General features: G+C 25.9%; 1 protein-coding gene across 1 annotated transcript; it reads left to right on the top strand.

Annotated features, from left to right (window-relative positions):
* The first annotated feature begins 5,563 nt into the window (after window positions 1–5,563).
* LOC114127483 (juvenile hormone acid O-methyltransferase) lies at window positions 5,564–11,225 on the top strand. The gene is made up of 4 exons (XM_027991726.2): window positions 5,564–6,344; window positions 6,423–6,722; window positions 7,558–7,693; window positions 9,888–11,225. The coding sequence occupies exons 1-4, from the start codon at window positions 6,156–6,158 to the stop codon at window positions 10,061–10,063; spliced, it is 801 nt and encodes a 266-aa protein (XP_027847527.2). The 5' UTR covers window positions 5,564–6,155; the 3' UTR covers window positions 10,064–11,225.
* The last annotated feature ends 3,957 nt before the right edge of the window (window positions 11,226–15,182 follow it).

The raw sequence follows: 15,182 nt of genomic DNA on the forward strand, positions 1-15,182 counted from the left end.
TATGCATTATTTAATAAAAAACAAACTATACATAGATAATACGAGTAATGAGTATACCTACATTTTAGATCTGTAATATATATAATATAATCAGTCAATCAGTGCAAATATGAAACAATAATAGGTACATTAACTTCTTAATTATTCTATTAGCATATTTTTATAAAAATCGTAAATTTTTAATTAACCTTCTTTTTTAATTTTTAAATCTAAATTATAATTTAAAAACAATCAACCGTACAAATTTACCAACTATTTATAATATAATTTTTTATGTATGGTATGATTTTTAAAATATTTTTCCTCTTTTGATTCTCCTCATCCAAATACATACAAATTTTTAGAAGTCTTAAAAAATATGCAAATCGATACTATAATAATATTGATAAGAAGTGCCTAGTTAAGAAAAACTACGAAAACCAATAAGACGTACAATATTATTTATAGAAAATAAAATAAATCAAATAAACAATAATGAAATCACAATATTTTTTTTTTTTTTTTTTTTAAATATATGAGTTTATTTATAAGTATTACAATCTATACATGTTTGTACAATAAGCAATAATAATGGACGGGTGGAGAAGCTGGGAATGATAGTAACATGATAGGAAGTCTCTCATTAGAGACACCTGGTGGCTTTAAATTTACATATAGAATTTACATATAGAAATTTACATATAGAATTTACAGTTATTACAATATATATAGTTAACACAGTTTTTGCAATTTACTTAATTTAATTTTTTTTTTTTTTTTTTTTGTTTTGTCTATTGATTTTTCAAGTCACGACACCAGTTCCGTTTTAGACGTCTGGTTGGATTTCCAGGTAGAGTTGGTATGGCTAAGTCCTTGATAAGCTGGTTGGGATTGGATTGAAGTTTTGAATTGAAGCGTTTGTAGTAGAGAGTGGCAGTTTCGTTAACTGAACTAATTTTGAGGTCGGAGTTGATTGAATTATTAGTGACGTACCAGGGAGCTCCAGTTATTATGCGGCAGCAGATATTCTGGAATGCTTGAATGGTTCTCTTATTAGATTTTTTGGCAGAACCCCATATTACAATTCCATATGCCCATAAAGGTTGTAAGAGAGTTTTATATAATATAATTTTAAGTGGCAGTGATAAATTTGATCGCAGAAGTGGTCTTAATAGGTGAAGTCTTGAGTTTAATTTTTTTCTTTTGTCTTTGAGATGGGATGACCAAGTTAGGCGTTTGTCAAACATCAATCCTAGATATTTTACTTCATTTGAGTGAGGAATAATGGTGTTGTTCATTGTTACATTAATCACAATATTAAAGATTATATTAACACATTAGCCAATAAAATTTAAATACAGAAAAAAATTAATAATTTTTTTTTATAAATATGTGAATATGACTCATGATTTATAAATTATGATATTATTTTATTTTTTACAATTAAATTTCAATTTTTTTAATAACCTGGCACATCATTACTATGATGATTGGTGGCAATATTACTTTAGGAACTACTTATACCTAACGATATTAACTTACTGTAGATGAAAAGGTAACACGAATTGCGTCAAGGACGTTATTCGTTCAAAAAGATTAATTTTTACAATATAGATACCTAAATGTGGCTAAATAGGTGGGGCCATGTGGCCATGTTACTCGGTTATATTTACTCAGTTGATAACATTAAACTAATTTATTTGTAGTTATTGAATTAAATTTCAATAAAAAAAAATTTAAAAACCACCTGTTCAGAACTATTATTGAAGTTTAGATATCTACCATTTTGAACGCGTTGTTGTTTTTTGCCACTCGACTCTTAACTTGGGCCCATATAAGTTCAATTGCGTAGTATTGGCAATGATATGGAGTTAACCGTATTACTTCATGTCCTTTTTCTTATGCAATTCGGTCAAGTGAATATTGCTTTTCGCGCGGAATTAAGGCTTTAATGTTTTGATGAAGTTCTGGTAACGTTTCAAACGGATGAAATTCAATATTTTTTTCAGTTAACCATTTTTGTACGTCAGCTTTTCTCTAATTCCTTTTTGGGTAGTTTTCTACCAATGTGGAATGATATAACGTATTGTCCATTCACCATTACTATGACAGATGGCTCTTCAAGATTGTTTAATAGTTGAATAAACCATTTTTGGAGTATTTCGGAGTTTATATTTGACTATGGTAGTCGGCAGTATTGCCTGTATTACTACGGAATACTAGTTTGGATCCTTCAATAAACCCGTAACGAGCACATTCAGCGTGACATACGATAAGCCGAACTTCTTTTCCCGTAGGAATTTTTAAGCCTTCAGTGCCACATACATTTGCTGTATCATTGGCCTCGAATGGTTTTGATTGACCCATGTTTCGTCAATATAAACGATAGGGAGATCATCTTTTACCTTGCGCAACGTACAAATTTCTCGAAGAAATTTACATCAAAGTGCAACGATGTCATTTCTCTCCATTAAACATGTTCGGCCATCATTACACTTTTTGTAAGAAAATTTCAAATTCTTCAACAGATTTTGCATCGAACGTAAGCAACCAGAATAATTGATTTTCTGTTTTAAAGCATTTAATATTAAATTCGCAGTTGGGTACTCACCTCGGTCGTAGAACTCGTGCACCGTTCTCCTAACGACATCTGAATCAAAATTGTCGAGCACTGATACAATTTTCGCACGTTTCAACGTTTGTAGCCTTTGCGTGGATATTTCAATGTTACAACGGACTTTGATTCAACGGGTTTATATTCTGAATGTATACTATGAAGGGCGGGTCACGGGGGTTTTCGGAATAATTTTTGATTATCATATTTCGATTCCTTATCATTTTTCGGACAAGTGCTTATCACTCAATCGTTTCTCGGGTCCTTATCAATTTTCAGACTATTGGTTACATAAAATTTTTATATAAGGCAATAAGGCATGTTTAACACGTGGATTACTGAATAGTCTCTGAATAGTGAGTACTGGATTTTAAGTGTTGGTTTTTTTTTTTTTTTTACAAATTGAGTTATTAATTTCTTTAGTATTTTATAGTCACTAGCCGCAGTTTAATAATAAAGTGTAAAAAAATTAATTGTATAGTGTATATTTTGTATAAGTATTAAATTGCATAACTAGTAAGATAATTGGTAAAAGTGAGGTAGTAAATATATTCTGTACATTTTCCAAATAATTTATTATATTCAGACTTCAGTGGTCCATTATACTGTTTGTACAAGTAATGAATCCAAAATATACTATAAATGTAAAATAACATTGTAACATTGTTAAATGTTATACTTGTAAAAGTTAATTAGGTATGTATTACCTATCATGTGGCTTAATATTTTTCAAGTCTTATTATTTAATTTTATGTTATAAAGGTAAATATTATTAATTATAAATTATTAAAATCACTAATGATTATCATCTAAGTTATCAATGAATAAGTAATGAATTATTTTATAGTATTCGTCAATACCGATGAGGTGATTTAATATTTTTAAAGCATTTTATTGTTTAATTTTATGTTATAAAGGTAAATATTATTAATTATAAATTATTAAAATCACTAATGATTATCATCTAAGTTATCAATGAATAAGTAATGAATTATTTTATAGTATTCGTCACTACCGATGAGGTGATTTAAAATTTTTAAAGCATTTTATTATTTAACTTATTGTTATAAAATCCGATGTTATTAAAAATATCATTAATCCTATATTATTAAAATCACTAATGATTATCATCTAAGTTATCAATGAATAAGTAATGAATTATTTTATAGTATTCGTCACTACCGATGAGGTGATTTAAAATTTTTAAAGCATTTTATTATTTAACTTATTGTTATAAAATCCGATGTTATTAAAAATATCATTAATCCTATATTATTAAAATCACTAATGATTATCATCTAAGTTATCAATGAATAAGTAATGAATTATTTTATAGTATTCGTCACTACCGATGAGGTGATTTAATATTTTTAAAGCATTTTATTATTTAATGTCTATACTATTATATAAAATTGTAAGGGGTGGGTTATCTACAACTACACTAACCAAGAAAACTACTGAACCAATTTGGCTGAAATGTTTTACTGTTATACCCAACACTGCTAAAGGTTTTAGTACCACTTGTCAATAAGCCCTAACCCTGGGAGGTGCTTAAACAGATATTTTGAGATTTACGATTGGTTATTTTGGTTGCTATTAGTAATAATAACAATAATTTTTGTTGCTATTAGTTACAATAATAATTAGCTCAAAAGAAATTACCTATTATACTTGGATTTGTTATTATTTGTTTCTGTGGTGATCAATGAATCAACACAATGCATCACATTGCCAATAAATTTCTGTAAAATAACAGCAGACTAATGAGTTAATTGACAAAGTTTTCCCAAATCTACCACTAAATTACAGAAATGGTACGGAACCCTTTGTGTGGTGCGAGTCCGACTCATCCTTGTCCGGTTATTTATGTTCCTATTTTGTGACAAAACTATTTATCTTTTTTCCATTTTTTTTTACAGTTTTGTACTAATTACTCTCTTAAATGTCATCATCACATCATCAGATTTTTAATTATTTTTTGACTGAAGAGGGTTGGGAGAGGGACAGAGGGTGTATTGTAGTCAAAAGTTCCAATATTCTGATGATGCTATTGAACTTTGTTATAATTTTTTCAGAGTAGTACTAAAAAACTAAACTTTCTTGAATTTCAATACTTCGTCCGATATTTGATTTATAGTCGGAGAGGGTGGGGGATTGTATTTTTATGTTCCCATTTTTAATAAAAATATATTTATTATTAATACAGATAGAAACATTTCAATATGTTTCATTAACCGTTTTTTACATTTACTTACCGATCACATTAAAAAATAAAATTTGAATAAAAAATTCTACTGAAAAATTTGCCTGAAAGTAAAATAAACAACCAATTATAAACAAAGCTGTGACGGGTCGGCTAGTAATGTTATAAAGGCAAGTATTATTAAAATCACTAATGATTATCATCTAAGTTATCAATGAATAAGTAATGAATTATTTTATAGTATTCGTCACTACCGATGAGGTGATTTAATATTTTTAAAGCATTTTATTATTTGACTTAATGTTATAAATGCAAATATTGTTAATATCATTAATTTTCTATTATTAAAGTCACTAATGATTATCATCTAAGTTATCAATGAATAAGTAATGAATAATGTTATAGTATTCGTCACTACCGATGAGGTGATTTAATATTTTTCAAGCATTTTATTATTTAACTTAATGTTATTAATGCTAATATTATTGTAAATATCATTAATTATCTATTATTAAAATCACTTATGATTATCATCTAAGTTATCAATGAATAAGTAATGAATAATTTTATAGTATTCGTCACTACCGATGAGGTGATTTAATATTTTATTTTATTAACTTAATGTTATATAGGCAGAAGTAATTAAAAGGCTGCCACTTAAATATTACTAAAATTACTAATAGTAGTTATTTTTTTTTTTTTATGAATAGGTAATGAAAATATAAATATGAAATAATATTCTTTAACTTATTGTTGAAAAATTAGGTAATATTTAAAATCAATTAAATAAATATTATCAAATTACTTATGTTGTTTAATAGGTATGAAATGGTATGAATTTATATTACAACAAAAAAATTAAAAATAATTATAATAATATTCATAGATAGAAATAAGTGGTTTGTATGTTTATATGCTAAGAAGGGTACATTTTATATATACTTACATTTTCGAATATGTTAATATTTTTATTTCTATAGCATAACAATAAAATATAAATATGTATAGGCTTTAAGAAATTACATATAATACTCATATAGGTAGGTTGGTCTACAAATAATACTAATTTACATACTAAAGAATTTACTTAGGATCAGATTAACTGTCACATAACTTATGAAAAGGTTTTTCTAAAGCAAATTTAAATCAGATTATATAAATAGGTGGAAGATTTTTTATACATAATTGTATTCATAATACTATACAATAATGTGTTTGTTATGGAAATTACATGATTAAGAAGGTCTGTTAAATATTATAAAGGATAATATATTATGAATGATTAAATATGAGGATTTAACCAAGACTGAACCAAGTATAAAATGGAATACTTTATGAGAGAATATTTAGTTTGTTGAAATGCATTGCCCAGAGCAGTATGTTAAAGAAAATGGTCTGCAACGGAAGGATGCCAAAGACATCTCAAGTACATATATAAGAAAAATGGTTTGGAAATCTAATGAAATAGTTTTAGACGTAGGATGTGGACCAGGCGATGTAACCTCAGATATTCTTTATCCTTTATTAAAGAATAAAATCAATCAGTTGGTTAGTTTAATTTGCTTTAAATATTTTTTATAAATTATTTGTATTTATATTAATATTGTTTTTTTTCTTTTTTTTTAGGTTGGTGTTGATAAATCTATAGAAATGGTAGAATATGCTAAAAAAACATATGGATGTTCTAAGATAGATTTCAAAGTTCTGGATATTGAAAATGCCAATGACTGTTCTTTTTATTCACACAGATTTAACAAAATATTTTCATTTTTCTGTTTTCATTGGGTACATAATAAAGTCGATTCCTTGCGTAGTATGCATTTAATGTTAAAAAATGGTGGAGAAATTTTATTTAACTTTTTGTTAATCAATCCATTAATTGAATTGTATAAATCTATGGATGCAGAATGGCAAAAATATATTAAAGTGAGTATTTATGTTGTACATTTTTTTTTTTTTATTATTTTAATAACTCATCATTGCATTTATAATTTTTTATTAAAATATTGATATCTTGTTCAATATTAAATCTCTTGGCCCTTTGTTTTATTAAAATAAATATATTTTTATAAAAAGTTAAGAGAATGTTATACCTGGGTGTGTTATTTCTGTCTTACAAACGAAAAATATCACAAATTTGTGTTCAGCTAAATACATTTTATGCTGTTAATTTTATAATATTATCTAGGGCATCTCATAGGTTTTGATATATATATATATATATATATATATATATATATATCTTAATTTAAAATGAGTTATAAGCATTTTAAAGTTTTAATATTTTACATAACTATACCTAATTCACTTAAAAATTGAAGTATCGAAAAAAAACCTATGAGATAAGTTAGATAATATTATTACCTTTAAGTTTGATAATATTATGTGAATTGATCCCAATAGTCTAATCTAACGCAAATTTGCCATGTCTTACGTTTTTAAGAGAGAAAAAATACAATATACAGGTATGATGACTTCTTAAAACAAATTTTTATTAGTTTGTTTTTATCTTTTTGAGTATATTTTGAAGCCCAGATAGAATTAATAAATTAATGAGTATAACTTGGTTGGTCTGCCTATAATTTTATAGATCAGTAATAAACTTAATTGTTCTGATCAAAATGAGTTTTGTGCTAGTAATAGAATTCTATAACTTACTGAATCGGTACTTACCATATAATCAGTATATGTTGATTAAAATAATACATATACAAATTTAATTTAATAATAATTTTTATAATAAACAACAAATTATTAACAGGATTTAAAACAAATATCACATGACTTGTATTCACAAGATGAAATGAGAGAAATTTTTATCAAGGCTGGATTTAGAATTATTAATTTGGAAACAAATGTCAAAAAATATACATTTCCAGACTTCTCATCGCTTTTGAGTAATTATGATCACTTATATATTTTTTTTATCTTTAGCTTAACAATAATGATTTTTGACAATTTATATTTACTCTTCATACCTTATTATTAAGTATTTAAATTAAATCTAAAAATATAATTTCATACACTATAAATCACTTAAATATGCAATTATTCTCCTCAAAATTTTTAAACATTAAAAAATCTTTAGTTATTATCACAAACTTAAAAATATGAATAAAACACAAAAATCATGCCAATTTATCAAGAAAACTTGATCTTTGTATTTTTTTATTTCAAATCATGTAAAAAATAATAAAAAATAAAACAATAATAATAATAATATATAATATATTTTATTATAATAATAAAATCATAAATACATTTTTTGTTCATGTGGACCTAAATAAAACAAAAAACTATACAAAATTGTTCTGTTGTCCCAGCATGTTCCTATAGTTTTATATAGAAATTGAACCTCTATAAAATAAAACTTTCTTAATGCGGAAATGGAACGATTTTGTAGATCCCATGTAAGTAAAAACTATATAAATTGAAAATATGACACACATCACTTTAATATGTTGATATGAGTATGTAGGTACACCGTAAAACGATTATTTAGATATAACTGCACTACATATATCAGTTACTAAGGTCATTTGTATTTTCATTTATCATTTAGCATTATAAACTTTTCCCATATCTGTATAAAGCTGTGAAACAATTATGCACTAACAGTCTTATAAAAGTAAAATAATAGCTGCAACAGTGATAAAACAAAAAACTCTTCATGATTTTTAGAAAATGTTATTAACTAATAACATTAAAATTAAAAAATATGAAAAATTGATAATCCGAATTTTTTCTGTTGTGTAATATATTCAAATTCAATAAAGAGGAAAACTGTGGAATTTTTGGTTAGTACCGTGCTAACATTTGACAGTTTTCACTGTATTTTTGGCTGATGAATAATATAGCATATTAATAATTATTATTGACCTTTATTGACAAACTTTAATAACTTTTATAGTAAGAATGAGTTTTGTATATGTAATTACAAAACTATATTGTTATTACTTATTAGTAATGACTATGACTCAATATACTTGTAACTTTTCATATTCTGATCTATTTGTTAAATGTCACTTTTGTAACTAATTCACCTGTTCAGACTAATGTTTAAATAATTTATTAATCTATGATTAATACAATATTCCACTTTTCTATTAGTATATTACTTATAATATTTCTTATGTAACTTTATAATCTAACCTAATCTTTGTTTATTGATTTATTTTGTCCATTGTAATATGATATTCTTTTGTTCGTAAAACTACCTCATTTAAAATTCTTTAATACAATTTCCATTTTTTTATTTCATTTCTACCTAATAATTATTATTAAGCAGAATTTAAATTAACATTAATTGATATTTATTAAATTAGTTTTCTTTGAAAATGTTATATTATTAACTTGTATACTTGACCATGTATGATCTATACCAGTGGTTCTTAACCTTTTGTAGATTTTTTACCCCTGATGAAAAATGTTTAGATACCGCAGACCCCCTCACCAATTTTTTTTTCGAATACCTTTTTTTTACATATCATATTAACATAACTAAAATTATAATAAATATTTTATATTATTATTACATAAATAGAAATAACAAAACATACACATTTATAATTATATCTTGCCACGACGTATTTAGGCTTCCACGGACCCCGTACATGAGTATCGAGGATCCCCAGGGGGCTGCAGACTACAGGTTAAAAACCGCTGATCTTTACCTAACCCACTGTTTAATCTATAATAAACTAATGATACCCAATATTTTATTTTGGGCTGTCTTCGATCTAACAATATTTAAAAAGTATATTAGTTATGAATTTATGAATTTTTACTAAATTTAAAATACATATAGAATAACCTTTCTATTCCTCTATAAACAATTTCGGCTTATTAATGCCTAATCATATTTTAAATTTGGCTTACTATATAAAAAAAAACTTATTCTGTTGCATTCTCTATCAATAGCTTAGAATCATAATAATATATAAAAAGGACCTTTTCTGTTACTACAGTATTAAACTATTAAATTAACTAGATAATTAAAGTTTTAAAATTTTTTTGTAGCAACTTAAGAGTAATTTTTCTTTTTTTATTGTTTTTTGATTATTAATCTTGTTTATTATTTGTGCTTAATAGATGCCGTGAAAGCAGTAGACACTATGTACAACATTTTGCCACAACATTTACATGACAGATACTCCATACATGTTAAAGATAAAATATGTGAAACACAAGGGGTTGAAATATGTCCAATTACAGGAATAACAATCAAGCCATATTTTACAATTACTGTGCATGCTATCAAAGATTAAAATTTAAAACAGGAATATTAAATATCATAATACTTTTTAGGTTACTTAATAACTAGGTTTAAAAAAAAAAAAATAGGATAATAAAGTAAAGTTCCTTTATTTACACTATAAGATTACCTTTTAACGATACTTTTTTACAAAAGTCAGTGAAAGTGGGTGGTCTACATTCTTATCATCATGCATAAAAATCATGTTCGATCATTGGTCAGAAAACATTTTACAGATTAAAAAGAAAATCAGTTATTTCCAAGAAATATTTTTAATATTCATTTGACTATATTATATTATTATATGAAAAATATACAATTTTGATATAGTCATTTCCCTAATTTTATTAAAACATTTATAAAACTAAGCTATATCATAAAGTCTAAAGAAATGTTTATTTTTCATTATTTTTAAGTTTGGAAATATTAGAATTCAATTTGTAATTAATTACATGATATCAATTCCATATTATTTACACAAATAATGTATTTCCCATACAGATTTGGTTAATATTTTAGTTCAATACTCAAATATTTAACACAATGCCATTTTTTTTTTACTATAAATATTTTAGTCATACAAGAATGTATACTTTCAGCATTTAGCTTAGTTGATTTTAATATTAGAATATATGAATTAATCTATTATCAACCTTAAAAGTAATAGAACTGTCAATGATTTTTTGGATGTTTTATTTTGTTATTTTAATTTTGAAGCAAGTTTTAAAAGTATAAAATATGAATTAAAATCTAAAAATGTTTAATAATTCCAACAAATTACCCACAATTTGATTTCTTAAGTTCAATAAATTTGCAATAACATTAAAAATGACTGTTAAACATACATTTGTTATGTGTTATACTTTATGAGTGATAAACTATAGCTAATGCACTTATGTAAGGTGGGGACAATAAATTCAAGTCAGACATTCTCTTTAATAAATGTATTAGTTTACTTAGAAATATTGAATTAATTAATTGTAATTAACCTAAAACTTAAGTTCCATTAGGCTAACTATTTTAGATATAATTGAATTTATTCATTTTATTTTTAATAGAATATTTATTATGAGCTTTATACTTATTCATATATTAGAAAATACATTACTATTTATGCAAAAAAAACAACTAAATATATTAGTTTTACAAATTAATTAAAAGCATAAATTTGTCAATTTATTATTTTCATCATAATTCTTAATATAATTTGTACTGTCAAACTTAAACATGAAATAAATAACTTATTTACATTTTAAATATGAACAGTATTCTAGTTCTTAAAAAATATATATTTTAAATATTAAATTTATTTATAATTTATAAAAAAAATTAAATAAAGAATTTAAAAATAAAAATAACAAAATTGTTTTTATTGCATTTGAATTTATTTTAAGAAAAAAATTTGTTTTGTTTAAATGTTAACAAACCTTTATCTTTGCTGTATATTATTACTTTTTTAACCCTAAATGCTCAATATGATATAATACAATTTTGAAACCCTCATTTTTATTATAGCACAATTTTGATTTATTATATGAATCAAAAATATATTATTTATAAAATAATATATTTATGGTTAATATCTTAACTAACTTTTATGTTTGATTTACAATCCTTATTTGTTTATCTCCTTACAATCACGAACAATAAAAATTCCACTTGCGGCATATTTTTAATATTTAATTATCTATTAACATTCTATTTTTTCATCTAGTCATGATTTTATCACATCTATAATTTCCTATAAGCTTACAAAGAAATTCTAAATTCCTTATTCCGAAATTATTTTTTTTTTAACTAACTAAAGACTCATTTTTCTTCATTTATAATAATTTTCTATAATTATAATTTCCAAACCTAGTAAACCCTCTAATTATTCTATTGATATTATTATCCAGTAGTATTACTATACTTCCATGCTTTCTCTAGTATTTTGATTTTTTTTGCTGAAATATTTTAAACATTTTACAATCCACTGAAGAAATCTTATCCTATATGGTTTGATAATCAAACATTCCATTATAGTATTATACTTACCAACAATTCTACAGATTTATCAATAGTCCCTCTAAAAAAAAAAAAAAAAAAAATGTTTACTCATATTATCTGGATGCTGCTAAGGCATTTTACTGTGTCTGGCATCCAGAACAATAAATGGTATGAAAAACAAAAATAATTTAAAATTTTATTTTTGTTGTATAAAACATTTTTGATTGGTGAGAATTTTTTTGTTTCCTGTTGAAAATGCGATGAAACAAATAATATAGGTAGCCAAATAGCGTATTTTACCGCATATAAATTATGCATCTAGATGTGTTATTTAGCTGTGTATTTTACTTGGTTTGCTTAATAAATAAATACTGAAATTACATATGAATAATGTGAATCATGATATTTATTTGTCGTTATCATCTATAGTTAGAGTAATGAGATTGGGGTAAATTTATATATAGCCACAAAAAAACCATGCAATTCAAATACAAAGTTCGTAATGAAACATAGAATAATCTATATCTGTGTGTGTGTATAAGTTTTACCTAAAATTCACTTGGAATTTGGATCTACATTATTTTTAATACAACAAATAAATAAACTAAAATATACCTACCATAGTGTCTAGAGCATGAACAGTCACTACTCACTACACATTTCAGTGGCGACTATGACGTATCTAAAACGGTGCTCAACTGCTCAAGCATCCCTTTCATAAATAATTAAATGTATTCACACATATTTAGACTTGGTACATACGAGTACCTATAGTGTGTGTGAAGTTAATACATTTTAAAATTCAAGTTTTTATATAGTAAATTCTTAAAAAACCAAAAACCACATTAAAATAAACTTTAAATATTATTTATAGGGGTACTGTCCGTCTGTACTAGGTTTTTTTAAGTGAGCACCTGTACAAATGTTCGAAATAACTGCTATACTGTCCAACACGGTCGTCGCGCGCTTGCGACCCAATATTTTTTACAACACTGCACTCCACCCGAACCGGCTGCATCAAACGTGAATATAAATAACCATGTGACCATATAATAGTTCAATTCTCACGAATGCCATCGGTTCTCTTCCCCCCTCCCCATTTTTTATCCGTGTATCCCGTGACAGTTATTTTTAAGTGTTACTTAAATATTATTTATTATTATTATTATTATTATTATAATTATAATTGTGTTGTTTAATTATCTTTTGTCGATCCACATTATAATCCTCATTCAATAATTATCGATGACAGATGATTCGCAGGACTGCTAAATTTCCACACCACCCTAGGTGTATTAGCATAAGCGCTTTTTTTTTTACAGTGGTATCACCAGGAGCCAAATTCCACAGTCTTATACTTACCTTGTCTGCGGCGCTGGGTACTTGTCGCTGATCTGATCGTCGTATAATAACTGTTCTAAAGTGAACCGATTTCGCGTATGATGAGTAATGCCAATGTTGACCCTTCGTGTCTACTTACTTTATAGCTGTTTTGTTTAACTATATACTACTTATCATAAGTTACATAATTGTATTAATGTCTATGAATGTAATGTGTAATTGTGTTAAAGGGTTATATCCCGTATATTTAATAATAAAATAAAATAAAAAATAAAATAAAGTCGTTTTCACTGCAGAGATGTCGGACGTATCGTGGATGCCCGTTTCACAGCGATTGCGGCACCGTTTGACGGCACGTCGAAGGTGTTCGTCGGACCACGGACCGTCTGGCCAGGATCGATACCGATAGTCGGAATAGTAACCCTGAGAAGTGCTCGCCGGCCGTATGCCGTCAGTTCGACTTCGGTGTTTGGAGTTCGTTCTGCTGGTCGGTTTCTTCACTGCGGTCTGCGATCCTTCTTGGCTGTTTTTTTTCTTCTAGATGTTGAAGGCTTGAGTTGTCGAAGGAGACTGATCATTTTCGGTAAACGGACCGACACTTATACCCAATATACAGTGTTAATAAATTCTGTTCATTGACATATTTAATAAATCAATAATGCACTAATAATGGTCCTTTAAACAAAGTTTAGTGGCCTTAGATTGATCCATTAAATTAATGAATTTTCATGCAACCCGAATTAAGTAAATTATTCAAAGAAACTATATAATACAGGCTATACAAGGTGCTTTTTATATCAACACTCATTACTTAAAAACTATGATACTATCAGTGGTATATGTGGAAATATGAACAAATAAAACATAAATACTTGCTGTTTTTAAGTCCTTACAATTTACATAGAATATATAACGCCAAGAATCTTAGCCGATAGGAACAACGTTAGATGGCGGCTACTTGCAGCAGTACAACGCCGTTTCCGTGGTGCATAATGTGTAGCTAGGGAATAAGTAGCGAAACGTACTAATTTTCATTTATCGGAGCTTAGAAAGTTTTCCAATTTATGTGTAATATAGTTGCAGGAAATTCTTTTAACTTAAAACACTAACTATTAACATTTTTGACGATAATTTTTAGTCTGTATTAATTGGTCATTTATTAATACCTATAGATAGTTTAGTTCATCATTTATTTATTGATCATTGGGTAATAATAATATTCGCATATTGTGTTACGTTTATACTCCGAGTGATCTGGTTAACGTAATTTAATATCATAAGAAGAGCACGCAAGAATATTTAATAACGTTTCTAAATTGCTAAACAGACGTCATCATATCGTGTTCTTTTTCTTTACGTTACATCTTTTAAAAAGTACGTCAATGCACATTAATATAAAATAAATAATAAGATTATTCTCTAAATGTTATGCATTTACAATCAATATGTTTCCAACATCATTACATTTAAGACACTTTTATTTCAGAAAACTAAAATGCAGTTTTAATTTCATATTCCTGAGCAGAATATATAATACTTATAAATTGATCACTTCTAAGTATTTAAATTACCTATAATAGATGTGCGGAGGATTTTTTATGAGGAGGTACCTTTCCGGTTTCCACTCTTCTCATTTTAAATTTTAGATATTTATCTCATAAATACAAAATTCGATTTTTATATAGCTAATGAAGTACTATACGCAAAGTAATCTGCTTTGAAAAGGGAATTAAAAATTAATAAGAAATATAATTAATATAATTTGTTCAAAAATGTTGTTTTATAATCAATTAAAATTATTA

This window comes from Aphis gossypii, chromosome 1 (genome assembly GCF_020184175.1).
Source record: "Aphis gossypii isolate Hap1 chromosome 1, ASM2018417v2, whole genome shotgun sequence".
Lineage (NCBI taxonomy): Eukaryota > Metazoa > Arthropoda > Insecta > Hemiptera > Aphididae > Aphis > Aphis gossypii.

Bases quoted from the DNA above. Each gene is read 5' to 3' on its own strand.
- LOC114127483 (XM_027991726.2), top strand. From the start codon at position 6,156: ATGCATTGCCCAGAGCAGTATGTTAAAGAAAATGGTCTGCAACGGAAG. The intron at 6,723-7,557 runs GTGAGTATTTAT...AATTATTAACAG, and splicing joins AATGGCAAAAATATATTAAA to GATTTAAAACAAATATCACA. The intron at 7,694-9,887 runs GTAATTATGATC...TGTGCTTAATAG, and splicing joins AGACTTCTCATCGCTTTTGA to ATGCCGTGAAAGCAGTAGAC.